This window comes from Megascapheus bottae, chromosome 19 (genome assembly GCF_031878675.1).
Source record: "Megascapheus bottae isolate mThoBot1 chromosome 19, mThoBot2.hap1, whole genome shotgun sequence".
NCBI lineage: Eukaryota > Metazoa > Chordata > Mammalia > Rodentia > Geomyidae > Megascapheus > Megascapheus bottae.
In genome coordinates, this window is record NC_143527.1 from 35,483,639 (window position 1) to 35,498,222 (window position 14,584).

General features: G+C 41.2%; 2 protein-coding genes across 10 annotated transcripts in view; one reads left to right on the forward strand and one right to left on the reverse strand.

Moving 5' to 3' along the window:
* Positions 1 to 1,872, forward strand: part of Osbpl1a (oxysterol binding protein like 1A) — a 175,836-nt gene extending 173,964 nt beyond the window's left edge. For all 9 annotated transcript variants that reach the window (XM_090353318.1, XM_090353320.1, XM_090353319.1 and 6 more), the window contains one exon: positions 831 to 1,872. In XM_090353318.1, the coding sequence (XP_090209444.1) occupies positions 831 to 933 (103 nt within the window). In that variant the 3' untranslated portion in view covers positions 934 to 1,872. The remainder of the gene's footprint in view (positions 1 to 830) is intronic.
* A 236-nt stretch (positions 1,873 to 2,108) lies between these two features.
* Positions 2,109 to 11,567, reverse strand: Cabyr (calcium binding tyrosine phosphorylation regulated). Its single transcript, XM_090353329.1, has 6 exons — positions 11,469 to 11,567; positions 8,739 to 8,911; positions 8,513 to 8,566; positions 6,000 to 6,344; positions 2,769 to 3,371; positions 2,109 to 2,200 (listed from the first exon to the last, which is right to left on the reverse strand). Exons 2-5 carry the CDS (start codon positions 8,884 to 8,886, stop codon positions 2,773 to 2,775), a joined length of 1,146 nt encoding a protein of 381 aa, XP_090209455.1. The 5' UTR covers positions 8,887 to 8,911; positions 11,469 to 11,567; the 3' UTR covers positions 2,109 to 2,200; positions 2,769 to 2,772.
* Between the last annotated feature and the right edge of the window lie 3,017 nt (positions 11,568 to 14,584).

Sequence of the window (14,584 nt, forward strand, 5' to 3'; positions counted from 1 at the left end):
CATAAGAGGCTGGGAATGTGGCTTAGTGGTAGATTGCTTGCCTACCATGCATGAAGCTCCAGGTTCAATTTCTCAGTACCACATATACCGAAAAGCCAGAAATGGCACTGTAGCTCAAGTGGTAGAGTCCCAGCCTTAATCAAAAGCACCTCAGGGACAGTGGCCATGCTCTGAGTTAAAGCTTCAGGACTGGAAAACACACACACACCCCTCTTTTGCTATGTTGAGAGTGTAGAAAGACAATTGACTAGATGTTTGGGCGAGGGGGAAATAATAACAGAGGGCTTTCCTGGACATTAGTGCTCAGAATTAGAAGTTGGAAGAGCTCCTGACCTTATAGTAGGCTATCTCAGCAGACTCATATCTGGTGTCCTTGTCCTTGACTCAACTGTGTCCAAAAATAGGTCTTCTTCAAAGGTAGATTAGCAGAAAGGCCCAAGAGCAGTTTACATATGAGCAAGAACACCATTTGCTGTTAATACAGCATTCTATAAAATGTTTCCTGCCAACTTTGACCAGCCCTCCCTCCTGCCCATTTTCTGTGCAAGAAATCAAATGGCCTGGGACCTAACCCAGCCATCTTAGGTGGCAGTGTTGATACCCTTCAAAATTCATAATCCACAACAGTTAGCATCTCTTTTACAACAGGGCTCTGTGTATACTTCTACCAAGCAGTTTAAATTTTATTCAGGATCTTTTGATTTTGCAATATTTTCCCCATGCATCTTGTTCTCTCTATTAGTGTATCCTAATTGTACACACCAAGGGGTACCATTAGGAAATTTCTATACATGTGGACAATATTGACTCCAACATTGATGTTTCAACAGGTGGTTCCATCAAGGTCCTAATCCCTACAATGGAGCCCAAGACTGGATTTACTCTGGCAGCTACTGGGACAGAAACTACTTCAATTTGCCTGACATTTATTAAAACACAGACAAGTCAGCGTGTTTGGCTAATCTACAAATAAGTCTTAAATTTGTTTAAAAATTTTTTCCCTTAGTTTCTCATGAACAAGTTCACTTGTATTCTCCCTGTAAGATAGGATATATGGTGATTTTAATCATGAAAGTCTCAGGAAAATTGTCCACATACATTTGGAATAATACTCTTTTACAGAGGTAAGAGAAAAGATCCCTTTTCTGGTTGCAATTGCCATTATTTACTGTCAATTTAACATTAGCAAGTACTTCATACTGTCATGCTTATGTTTTAGAAGTAACTTTGAAATGTTTCTAGTTCTCCTGTATGATTGATATGCTCAAATGTAAAGGTTGTCATTTACAAAGTGAATAAGATGGCTTTATTCATCTTAATCTCAAGTTTACCCCTTCAAAAGAAAACCACTTGAGTATTCTAGTTTTCCCAATTTGAAAATCCTTAAAAATTAAAGTGGAAAAGGTATTTTGTTTTCACGCTGTTAAGAATTTACTATAACCATTTACTGCAGCTGGCATTAGGATTAAAACGTTTATTTTTAAGTGAAAATACATAAAATCTAGCAGTTCACAAATATGTTCTAGAAATATTTTAGTGGTTATCATTATTACATAATGGCAAACCTTTTAAAATGTGTCATCTTACAGTGGCAAATGCCATAGAAATTAACTCATGTATTATATCAAAAGGAGGTCTTGCACATTTCAAGGTACCTGAGTACTTAAAAATATATATGGAGACCTACTGTACAGTAGCTTTGCCCCTATAATTGGGGATCAATAATCTTATAGTATTTATCCACCCAGACTGAAGTAGTGCTCAAGGAGCCTTACTTATGTAGGAAGCTGCTGCCAGTAAATTGCTATCTTGAAGTTAACAAGTGTTATAATGAAATCTAACTGATGCTAAATAAAGGCTTTAGAATGTTCCCTAAAAGTGTGATTTTTCCTTTCAAATATACTCACTATATTATACATCAGATGATGAAAGAGGTAAGCTAATGTCTAGAACATGCAGTGTGACACAGGTAGTTTAGTACTCAATCTGTGGCTAATACTGGGTTGTGAAGAAATGTTACTGTTTTTGCCATGTGTGGAATCAAGTGGAATGCCTGACTGGAAAAAAAAAATTCAAGTCTGTGAACAGACTTAACAAGAATACCAATATTCTATGCTTGCAGGAAGTTTATTGATACATTACACTGGGTGGTAGACTCCACCTTGAATCTTGACTCAAACAACTTGAATGTCGACTCTATCTGTTAAAAATAACCAATACTGAATTATTAACATGAAATAATTTGGAGGTCAGAAATTCGACATTTAAACCTTCTGCCCTGCCAACTATCTGTGCTTTGTAAAAATATTCCAGCATTTCTTGTATTTCTAAGCCTACTTAACTGACCCAGACTGTCTTTTCATAGTTGTTTTCTTACCTGCTGGGACTTAAATCAAGGACCTTATGCATGCTAGGTACTGTATGTACCTCACTAAGCAACAGTTTCAGTTCTAGCACCTTGTCTTCTTTAGTATTTTATATATTGTATCTGTCTCCCCATTAGGCCCGTATTTTTAACTCACAGCTCCTCTCCTCCTCCCCCCATTTTAAATGTGCCATCTGGATTATCCTTTTCTTGAAACAAATAATTCCTCCTATTCTAGGCTGTACCATATGTGTTCAAAGGTGACCTGGACTGACTGGTTCATATATATTGAGCATTTATTACAATAACAGTTTTTAAATATATCCCAATCCCTAGTTCTAATCAAAATGATCAAAAGCCACTGCATCTTAAGGTCCACATACAGTAGGTAAGGTTCACTTACCATGTTAACTTTCTGCTCTGCGAACATGGGAAGAAGTCACAGTAATCTCCCCAGCAATACCATAACTTCCAAAGGGAGTACGTTTGTCACCAGATCCTGAACCTTTTTTAGCTACATCTTCTACTGGGAAAGCAACAGAAAGAAAAACTGGACTTTGTGGTCTGGGGCCATCTTGTCCACTTGTAGGAGGACTAACATTCTGGGGATTTAAGGTATGTTTCTGGAATTTTTGATCTGCAGGAACTGCAATGGGTACTTGTACTGCAGCGTATCTCTTCAAAGAATCCGACTGTGAGACGACAGCATGTCCAGGAATAGGTTTCCAATCCTGGGCTTCTGGAATATTTGATCCTACTAAAATGAAAGGTGGGGCACTGGCCTTCTTGCTGTCATCCATCATCACATAAGTTGGAGATGTAACTTTTGGTGGATTCTGCAGAAACTGTGGATCCTTAGGATTAGATAGATAGAGAGTTGCTTGGGGAAAAGGCCCAGATGCAGGTGGCGGTGATGGGCGACTTTGTTGATTCATATCAGTTAGACAGTAAAGGGTCCACATGTTAGAATATGGTGGTGATTGTCCTGCTTCACTTGTTGCTAGTGCTATAAGAAAAAAAAATTGCAGGCATTAAATGTTTGGTCTCAGTGCCAGGCGCTGTGCACAGTAATGTTTGTAAATATTTTAAACAAATACCTCTGTCGTAAATGTGCCATAAAGCATGCTAAATAGAGAGGGCTAGATAATTGTGCCTGGTAATGTGAAAGAGGAGAGCAATTTTGTATAGTTGAAAAAAAAAACTGATAGTGGAGGGACACTAGAGTTGTGGCTGAAAAAGCAATCATTTTTATTAATATAGCTGTTTCCAGATTCTTAAACTTTAGACGTTGCTTCTACAGGATGCCAAGAAAGAGGGACTCAGTAAAACATTTGTCTTTATAGAAACCAGTGTGGATGTGAAGCCACTGAAAAAGTCGAGAAAACAAATCAGACATTAGCTGTCATCTTGATCAAAATGTCCTGGGCCTTCCTTGGCACAAAAATCACCATCCTTAGATCTCAAAACTCCAGGGGACAACATCTTTTAGGCAAGACTTAAAATCATATGCCCTAGACTAGTTGGTCCTCTTGAGATAATGCCAAGCTATCAACGCACACTTAAATCTATAATGCCTGTGTGACTTGCCAAATCTGGTACTTGCCTTGGAAAGGCAAGTACTAGAAGATGTAACCCAGGAGCACAACTGTGCCAAGTTCACCTTCTGTCCTTCACAGCCTCCAAGAAAGGACACTATGCACATATGTGATTAAGTTGATTTGTTTTCAATAGCTTCAGGAAGTTTCAATTAATCTTTTTTCAAGCTTATTTTTAAAAAATAGATATAAGCCACATCTTCAGTCCTTTCAAATAAGAGAGCTTGGGAACTCAGTCTTAGTTTTCTTGGTTATCTATCCTAGTGACTAGGATATAGCGATTTCACTTGAGTAACAGTTCAGCACTTGGCCTGAAAGCGCTTGCTACTTTAGCCACAAGGATAATGCCAGCTCCACAGGCTGTCCTCTGCCTGTTCTGCTGTGCCAAAGCTCTCTCACACTACCAAACAAAATTTTATCTTTGCTAAGCACTTTGGTGTCAATTCTGTATTATTCTAGTTTGAGTCAGAATTGTTTCTGCAAAAGGAATGGGAAGGCTCTGGTTCAGATATAACCCTTTTACCTCTGAAGAATGTAGGACTCTTGCAAGTGTCCAGATGTGGCAAGGAGGGAAGGCAGACCAAGTGCCATAATTATATGGAGGTCAAGTCTACGTTACAGGAAAATGCGAGTGGCGGGTCAGTCAAGAAACTGCTTGAGTTTGGTACTTATGCAAACTGCATCCACTGTTCAAGCCATCCCTCCCACTGCTGCCACCTCCCTATTACCCTGTGTGACAGCTCAACCTTGGCCTTTCCTCTCTCTATCCAGCTCTGATTAACCTGCTACCACCACCCCACACCTATTGCAGAACTCTCCTGACTCAGTGAGAAAGCAGTCAGACACACCACCATTACCTTTGCATTTTAAATGCCATGACCCATACAAGTGCAGTGTTGCTGCTTCAAAACTTCCTGTGAATGTAAAATTGAGCTACATCTTATATAGTTGTGCAATAGAAATATTCAGATTATGTAAATGTATTAACAGCCTGTCATAAAGATTTAGGAGTAGTTTTTAAAAACATTCAAAGTTTCATACAACAAAGCCTTTAAATAGGTTTGGCATTTAAAAGGACTATTGAATACCAAGATCAACCACAGTCAGTCTGCACTGAGACTACCTACATGTTTACCTGAAATACAGATGTCACCTGAAACACAGTGTATAAATGTGTAGTTACCTGAGTTCATCAAACCTTCTCAGGTGCTGCTTCCCCTTCTGGTCCGATTCTGGTTTAGTAAGACCTTCTGATGCAGGGAGGGGTCATGAGATGACTGTAGAGTCCCCTGGATACACTGCAACAGGTATGCCCTCTGTTTCCGGGAGTGGAGACTCCTCCTGCCCAGTATTGTCAGGGTCTATAGTAAGGACTGCCACTTCAATGTGCAGATTGTTCAGAGGCTACTTTGATAAAGTCCTCTGCATCCAGGGAGTCTGCAGGTGCCTCAGACTGAACATCTACAGCAGTATTGGAGAGCAGAACTTTAGCTTCCGCTTCCATGTGTACTGAGACTATGTATCCTGCATAAGAGCTACAGAATTTACAAATTTTTTATACATGCCTGAGGCTGTCTGGTGTACTACAGGTTTGGGACTAACTGGTGGTGACTGCTCACTTTCTTTAAGACAAGCAACTTCATGAGTAAAAGGGAGAACTATGTATTCTGGTACCTGCTCAACATAGACAACTCCTTCAATGACAGGCGCATCATTATATATAGATGATACATGGACAGCCTGCAAAGGGGCATCATGAGCTTGATCATTAGCAGGAGGTTCTTGTTCAACCTGCAAGGGAGCTGAGGAAGCCGTTGTTGTTTCAGCCATTTGGTCTTTAGGACACACATCTACCTGCACAGATGTTTGGCTCTTAAACTGCACTTCTACCACCTCTCCGGCGCACACATAATGAGTGGGCACCTCAACTTCTTCAGCCATCTCTCTGCTCAGCACCTCCTTGATAACAGTAGGCATACTTGTTGCCACGTCCACCATTAAAACTTCAGATGAATCAGAATGAGGAGATGGAATATTACCTAACATCTGAGCGGCAAACTGAGCTGGGTCAGCTGGGACATAGGCAAACTCTGCTGAGACAGGTGCTGGCGGTGGTGATGAGGATGGGGTAGTAGTCTTAGGTGTGGTTGGTTTGGAAGGAGGACACCAAACTCCTTCAGTTGTCTCCCCAGGCTGTGGGTTCTCAGCGTGAACTGCTGGAAATTGAGTGGTCTTGTTGCTAAATTGTTGTCCAGCTATATTGTCCTCCTCTGTGTCTGTAGATTTTTCCATCCGTGTAGGTTCTTGGAAAATAGATGTTACTTCTGGTTGTTTTACACATTCTAGTTTCTCATCCATTGCCATTCCTTCTGACCATTTCTCTACTAAAAACACCCAAATGGACCAGTCAGCAGATATTCCTTTAAGTATTTTAAAGCATTCAATATACAAAGATGTGATTTATTTTCCAATATCTTTGATTTAGTGTGGGTAGCTAAACTGTTCTTTTCTACTGAAGACACACAGTTCAATTTCCTTAGGAAAGCATGACCATGAAAGATTGAAAAGATGCACAGGAAAGTGCCAGATCAATGGTAGAGCCTTCAAAACTTTTAGTATGATAACCTAAAATACATTTAGTTGCCAAGAGTGTATAACTCTAAAAGGCACCAGACAATTGTTATATATTGAATTCAGTGTTTACTGTGAACATTTGATGTGAATACATAGTTGAAGTAGTACTTAATACACGTTATAATTGCTATAGTGCTACAAACAACTTGAAATTGGGCCTAGTGACCAGCAGCAATTCACAACTGTAATCACTATCGTATGTCCAAGTCAGTCACCCAAGAATATAACTCAGTTGAGGTAAATCTAGATGGGCTTGTCTTTGCGATTTTATGCTTGTGTTTGGTGGTTCTGGGGACAGAACATAAAGTCTCATGTATGTATGTTAGGCAGGTGGTCCACTACTGAACTATATATACCTAGCCACAGGGCTTGGTTAGCTTTTTTTTGTGCGAGTCCTGGGGACTGGGCATTTTCCTTGGGTTTTCTCAAGACTAATGCTCTACCACTTGGTCCATGACACCACTTCTGGCTTTTTTATATATGTGGTAGCAAAGAATTGAACCCAGGTCTTCATGCATGCTAGGCAAACATTATTACCAGGCCAAACTTTCAGCCCAGGACTTGGTTATTTTGATTCTCTGTTAAAGGCTGACACTAGAAATTGGGCGTGATTAAGCTTTTTTTGATGGGTGGCATTATAAGTGGTGGTAAGCTATTAATTGCCACTCTGAAGGAGACAGCTCTTCACCAAGAAGTGAAAAGTCAGAATTTGGAACTCCTGGGGTAACGCTTTCACTGCAGATGACAATAGAGACAGTGAAGTGATAAATGTCAAATTAATATAGGAAAGAAAGCCAGAAATTTCAAGAATCATAGAATGTTATGATACCCTGGCATGGTGGCTCATGCCTGTAATTCTAGGCTGAGATCTGAGGATCAAGGTTCAAAGCCAGCCTGGTACTACAAAACCCATGAGACTCTTATGTCCATTTAATCACCAGAAAACCAGAAGTGGTGCTTTGGCTAAAGGGGTAGGATGGCAGCCTTGAACTGAAGAGGTCAGGCACAGCACCCAGGCCTAGAGTTCAGGTTCCACAACTAAACAAACAAACAAAAAACCACACAAAACTTTCCTAGGAACTGTCCCTTAGCTCTTAAGAATGTATACAGGCACACCTCTTATACATATGATGCATAAATTATATTCTCCTGAGAAGACTTAAAGCAACAATCTGATCACACAGAAGAGGTATTTTGGAAATGAGCATATGTGGGTGAAATGGCACATTGATGGCCCTAGAGAAATCAGGAACCATCTTAAAGATAGTAGTCTCTGGAAAAAAGTAAGAATGCAGTTAACTCCCATGTCTAGATCTTTTTCTACTCTCTCCATAACTTGACCATCCATGAAGGTTAGCGCTACTACTGAGATAAATATTTCAGTTTCTGTATAGAGCACTAGCAAAAATGATATTTGTAGGGGAGGAAAATGTCAGAAAGTATGTAACTAAAAATGACGTGTTCAGGCATGTTTTTACATCCATATTTTTCATGCTGTTAGGCAGCAAACCAACCAATGGCAAACGCTTTGGAGAGTCTGAATTGGCATTCTTACGAATACAGGGTTGTACCTGGAATGGGCACTGGTGCACTGGGAAGGACAGTTAGCTCTTGAGTACCTCACCAGCTATGAATACCTGTTACTGTCTTCAAGACTATTTTTGGTAGTTCAGGGACATAACATAGGGCCTCAAATTTTAAGCAGGCGCTCTACCTCCTCCCTATCTATACCTCCTGAATACCAGGCCTGTAACACCGTTCCCTGCTTGTTCTTTCAGGCAGTATTGCTAAGTTTTTCAGAGCTGTCCTTGAACCATGCATGATCTTATCTCCACCTCCCAAGCTTGAATGTAAGTTAGCAGTGATGCAGTAACTTAGAACCAACGTCAACAAAACTATAGCCACTTGTGGCCCTTACCTTTAATCTGATGAAATTGTTTAACCAGATCTCTTATATCCAGAGAAGTATTTCCTGAAGGAATAAAGACAGAAAATTATACACAGATACATAAATTCCCATCTTAAAATGCTTTTTGCAAATATACATACACACCTGTGTATGTATATATGTTTGTGTGGGTGTATATGTGTGTATACATGTGATATGTATGTATATATGTATATAATGTTAAGCAGTAACAAACCTTCTCTAAACACAATAAGTTCTTTGAAATAAATTGCTGCAAACTGGGTGATGTTCGGTGGGTTGGTTTTGAGAATGGCTCTGCTAACTCCTTCAAGCAGAGTCTTGAGGCCATAGGGTACGACAAGTCTGGGCTTTGAAGAAATCATTTTGGCAGGATGTCTGTAATTTCAACTATAATGAAGAAAAACAAAGTCATCCATAGTATATTTTCTATTGAAATACTTTTTCTATTGAGTATTTTTTCCAAGGGTAAATCTGTATTAAATCACTAGTGTTAAATTCTAATCTCCATTATTTAATCTCTAGATAATTACTGATAACAATCCTAAAAACCCACTACCAGTTTTAGGTATGGATGAGCAATCAAGTATTACTAAAAAAATACATAGGGGATGGCACTGTCCACTGTACTCTTTACCCAATTTATGCATCTATAACCCCTGTGCATCATCTTTATAATAACAAAAAAAGTTGAAATTCCTGCCAGGACACTCAGGAGATTAAAAATAAAGAACCAAAATATCAAACAAAAACTTGCTTCTGTAAAATCCAGTGATGTAACATTTCATGAAATACAAATTAAACTCATGATAGATGTTTCCACAAAGAACATCCACATAGGCATTGGCTTTTCTGTATTTTCAAGGTGGGAGCATTTCAGCCAGAAAAATAACATTTTTCTTTAAATATATCTCAACACATTGCTCATGCTTGTATATGAACTTTTTTTTAACTTTTATCTTTTTGTTTTTGCCAGTCCCAGGGCTTGAACTCAGGGCCTGAGCACTGCCCTTGGGCTTTCTCAAGGCTAGAGCTCTACCACTTGAGCCTACGTACCATTTCTGGCTTTTTCTATGTATGTGGTGCTGAGGAATCGAACCCAGGTCTTCATGCATGCCAGAAAGCACTTTACCACTAGGCCAAACTCCTGGCCCCTGTATATGAACTTTTGACCTATTCATTTTGTTTTTAACAATAATTATAATTTACTTGTGGTTTTAGACACATGCCACCATACATACCTTTTTCTTTTCTCATAGCCTTCCTTTCTGCCTTTTTTTTTTTTTTTTGCCAATGTGGGGACTGAACTCAGGGCCTGAACACTGTCCTTGGACTTTCTCATGGCTAGAGCACTACTACTTGAGCCACAGTACCACTTCCAGCTTTTTTTCTGTGTATGTGGTACCAAGGAATTGAACCTGGGTCTTTGTGCATGCTAAGCAAGCACTCTTACCACTAGGCCAAATTCCCGGCCCTCTCTCTACCCTCATTTTCACCTATCTTTCCCCCCTCCTGTATGACTCTGGAGTGATACCAAAGGTATTATACTGTCTAGCTCATAATTTAGAGGTTTCAGTCCAGTATGGCAGTATGTCTTTGTCTGATTCTTAAGTGTTTACAAGGGCTTGGACATGCACATAAGATGAAGTCCTTCATTTTGACAGACGTGGGTATCCAGATCCATTCCTGAGATATCATACAATCACTATGAAATAGGGAATAAGTGGGTACATGGGTTTTTTTTTAAGGTAAACAAATCTGTTAAGGGAATAAGAGCTCTTCTGGACACTGAGACCCAGGAGAAATTTTCTCCCATAGGTCCTTCTAAAGAGCAGAATGTGATGACATAATGAACCTCCCTTCAGTACAGAAAGTAACAAGTTTCATGGGGCTAAGTGGCACAGTTTGGTTACAGCAATTATACCAGTGGCCAACATCTAATGAAAAACAAGTGTCATAGCAAAAAGGTGACTATCTTAAAGCTCATTTCACCTTACCAGAGTTCAGAACAAAACTACTGGCTGAAGTGAACCTTTTGAGAATATAATTAGGTGTGTGAAACCCTTAACGAAGAGACTACAATCTGTTCTTCTGAGCATCACACAACAGTGCAGCTTTGGCAGGCCCACTTGTTAAATGCTAAAGGACACAGGCATTGATAATGTGGAGGTAGTGTAGATTGAATCTATAAAAGTTTTAAAGTCTTCGGTGTCAGCTAACAGCTATCAGGCACAATGGAGCTAACAAAACACCCTTTCTGTAGGCAGTTAATGCCACCAACTGTAGTGAAAGCCATGAAATGCTGTGTCCCTCACTAGTTGTCACTTGCCCTGGCACCACCCATGTCAGGGTGCCCCATTTCTCAGTTTGTTCGTGATAGCTCTTTCTGGAGAAATGTGGCAGCACCACCTGTGCCCCCACACTGAGCCATGCATGGTTGTGACACCCAGGGCTGTTGGAGGATGACAGCTGAGCTAACAGCCCCAATGTCTGGCTTCCTGGGTGTCCCTAAGTCTCCGCGCGAAGCCCCGCCTCCCGCCCGTTGGGAACCAGTCCTTGCCCGCGGGGACAACGCTCCACCCCGGCCGGCTGCCAGGGCGACCCGGGGACCCTGGAGCCCCCGCGAGCATCGCCCAGCCTCACGATGCCCCCTGGCAGGGGCTGTGGGTACCCTGGGGGCTGCTCCTTTCGTCCCTGGTTATGTTTGCTAGAACGACGGTGAAATCCGGGGTGGAGGTGAGTGCGCCCTTTGGCTTCCACTCCAGATGGCAAGCGGCGGCCTCTCCCAACCCCGACCTCCACCATCCTGACGCCTACCCTGCTCCCTCAGTGTCAGCCCCACACAGGGGACCCTCTGTCTCCCCGCACTAAAGGCTCCACCCTCCCCAGTCTTAACTGCCCCTGGCGCAGGCTGGGCCGCCCCGCCCACTTCCGGCTCTCCAGCTACCTCTAATAGGGCTTCCTCGTTGCCCCCTCACCGGCGGCTCCTGTGAGACTGCGCCACCCGCGGGGCTATTTATACCTTCGGTTGCATCACTGCCCACGTCACAAAGCTCCGCCCTCTTACAGCGGAGGAGGCGGGGCGATTGCTGTCCCAGCCAATCGGGAACCGAAAGGGACATAGGTGGGGACTCCTAGGGAGGAGCGAGACGTGCTTCCATCTTTCCACCAGCAGACTGACCTCGCGCGCAGGGAAACTGGCATTTCCAAACTGCCAGGGGTAGGTCTGGTGACTCCCCTGCCACCTAAAACACAAGCTAGTTTGGAAGAAAAGAGTAATATATTTATGGCGGTCTTATCCTGACATCTCCCGCCTGTCGTTTTCTTACCCTTTGGCCCTAAATTACTCTCTTGGGTCACTTTTAGAAAGAATGGAGGGCGGGTGCCTGACTGCCACAGGACACTCTGCTGCTGCGGAAACTCGCCTGTGGGATGATTAGGTTGACACTCATCCTGAACCTTAGGTTTGTTCACAATTATCACTGGACACAGCCTCCCTTCTCCCGCCCCCCATTTTAACTGTCATCCACAGATGGCAAGTCCAGGAATATTCCATATCAACGTTGCCCTTTTTAAAAATACCCACTGGGCTGCTCAGCCTCCTATATGCCAAGCACTGAATGTCAATCATGACTGACTGCAAGCAGACTTCAGCCGTGAAAGAGCATCATGGGCCAAATTATGTGTCCCAAAACACCTATTAGAATTCAGGAACAAGTAAGGCTGCATCCTCATCTGGGCTACAGACTGCATTTTCTGATTTTTTTTTTTTCTGAGTTACTCCTTCTTGGAATGATTACCTATATAAAGGAGACATTCCGGCAGGTTTAAAGACGATGTACTCTATCTGGCTCTTGTCATGTTAAAATCAGAGCTATTGTGATTGCTGATAGGCTCAGCTTATCTTTACCAAAGGTGTAATGCACTGGCTGGTGGAGACCCTGAGTACACTAGAGATCTCCTTTATGGCTGTACAGCTTAAACCATGTGAATTCTTGATGAATGTGAGGTACTGAGGAGAAATACCTGTAAGGAGAAGGGTGGCCTTTACTTTTTCACCTCTTCAAGGACTCTTCAAGTCACTCTGAAATGCAAAATGTTACAGTGAAAATATAGGATAAAGAACTTTTAAACCACTGCTTTGCTTTCCCAGCCTTGTGATGATGTGATGTGATGTGGCTTCAGCCTTCCTGCCTTCTGTGTTTCTCTCGTCACCAGTCATCTAAAATGCAAGCCTACCTTCTTAATCACTTCCCCCACACCAGATCCCCAATTCTCATTCTGTGGAACCCATTGGAATTTGTGCATTCCTCTCCATTCTCCCCGCTCACGTCCCCTCCAGCCACTACACAACTGCAACCATCTTATCCTTTAAAACTAAGATCAGAAGTCTTCCTTAGAAGCCAATGGTTTAGAAGCATTTCCTTAGTGTTGTTTCTTATTGCAAGGCCCATCCTTGCTATATAATCCCCTTAGGTTTTGTTTCTTCTTCCAAATTCACTAAGAATACAACAACAAAAATAATGGCATAAAGATTATTTCTCTGGTGCAGACTACCTATATTGGAATCATCCAGAACCTTGTTTAAAACACTTTCCAAAGCTTTACTTAAAACTTGCTGCTTCAGGTTCTCATGAGAGGACAAATCTGCTAAACAAAAATTCAGACCACTGGCTTGTGAAAGAACAATTTAGTGTGATCCATAGGTCACCTGCATGGCAAGTATCTGTACCCCATTCCCCAGTCAACTATGAGATAGAGTTCAGATCCTTCCCATGGGTCACAAGAGTGAGGTGACACTTACTGCTAGTGACTTCTGCACATATGACCAGCAAGTCCACATCTGTGCTGAGCCCTATGTCCATTCTCTTGGTTCCCTTTATTTTCTGCATTTCCTCTTCCTATCTTTCTCGCCACTGCCTAGTTTCTTAAATTTTTCTTTCTACAAAATACACTGCCCATAGAAACCAAACCAGTACTTCATGACATCATCAATGCCTATCTTTCTACATATCAAGCCATATTTGAATATTTGCCATCACAATTTGAGCAATCAACTGGAGTTCACACAGCAAAGAAAAATGTGTGCATTTTCAAGTATCTGATATGTATTGTTCTTTAATCTTAGTTGGAAGAAATATAAAAATGAAAATTCAGTAAATAATTAACTTATATAATCTGCAATATATTCTCATGTGCTGACACCTGAAAGTTTTAATTCTTTACTCAGAAGATTGCTCAGCTATCATGCCCTAAAAATAAGATAGCTTCATAAATGCAAAATCTTAATTGCATTAACCGCAAGGTACATATTTTTAACCATGTCTTCAAGACTGCCAAATTATAACAATGTGTTCAACATACATAAAATACACATGACAAAGCCCTCTCATCATAGGCACAATCTAATACAAAAATATATTTGACATTATAAATCAATAGATCCACTTGAGAGTTTCACAAGAGGGAAAAGGGTAAGAGTAATAATGTCGTAGGGGGGGGAAAAGCACACATCTATGCGAATGGTTCTACTTAAATGATTTTCATCATCAGCAAGGGGACAAGAACAGTTTACAACACACCAATTACCAGGCAGATAACAAATGACCTCACAGGTTGCTTGAGTCACAGCACACAGGCCAGATAACCTAGCAAGTACTCAACTCAAAGAATACCAGGTTTCAGCTGGCCCGACCATATCCAGTGTTCACGCTGTGGTTTTCTTATGTGGGGGTCTTTAAAAATCTGTCTGTCCCCACTCTTGATGTTCTACTGCCATACTAACACAGACATCCAACAGGGACTATCCGAACTAAGGCTGAGAGAGACTGTTTTCCCATAGTCATATGTTTGAAAAGTAAAGGAATGGTACTGCAATGTTGCCTGTGTAGTTACAAGAGCTGAACAAATAATTATTTGAAATCCTGACATCTCTATGAAGAAATAAAAGCTATTTTTAAAGCAACTATGCAAACCTTCTTTCAGATTTTTTAAGTCGTAATTTTTAAAAATTAGTAATTTTAAAACAGTGATGATCCTACTGTGAAGATTTCTCATGTTCTT

What these genes read in the sequence shown, in the direction of transcription:
- Cabyr (XM_090353329.1), bottom strand. Translation starts at nt 8,886, where the DNA reads ATGATTTCTTCAAAGCCCAGACTTGTCGTACCCTATGGCCTCAAGACT. An exon ending in ACAATTTCATCAGATTAAAG is followed by an intron (nt 6,345 to 8,512) that starts GTAAGGGCCACA and finishes GGGTGTTTTTAG; the next exon opens with TAGAGAAATGGTCAGAAGGA. An exon ending in GTTTGCCGCTCAGATGTTAG is followed by an intron (nt 3,372 to 5,999) that starts GTAATATTCCAT and finishes TTTTTCTTATAG; the next exon opens with CACTAGCAACAAGTGAAGCA.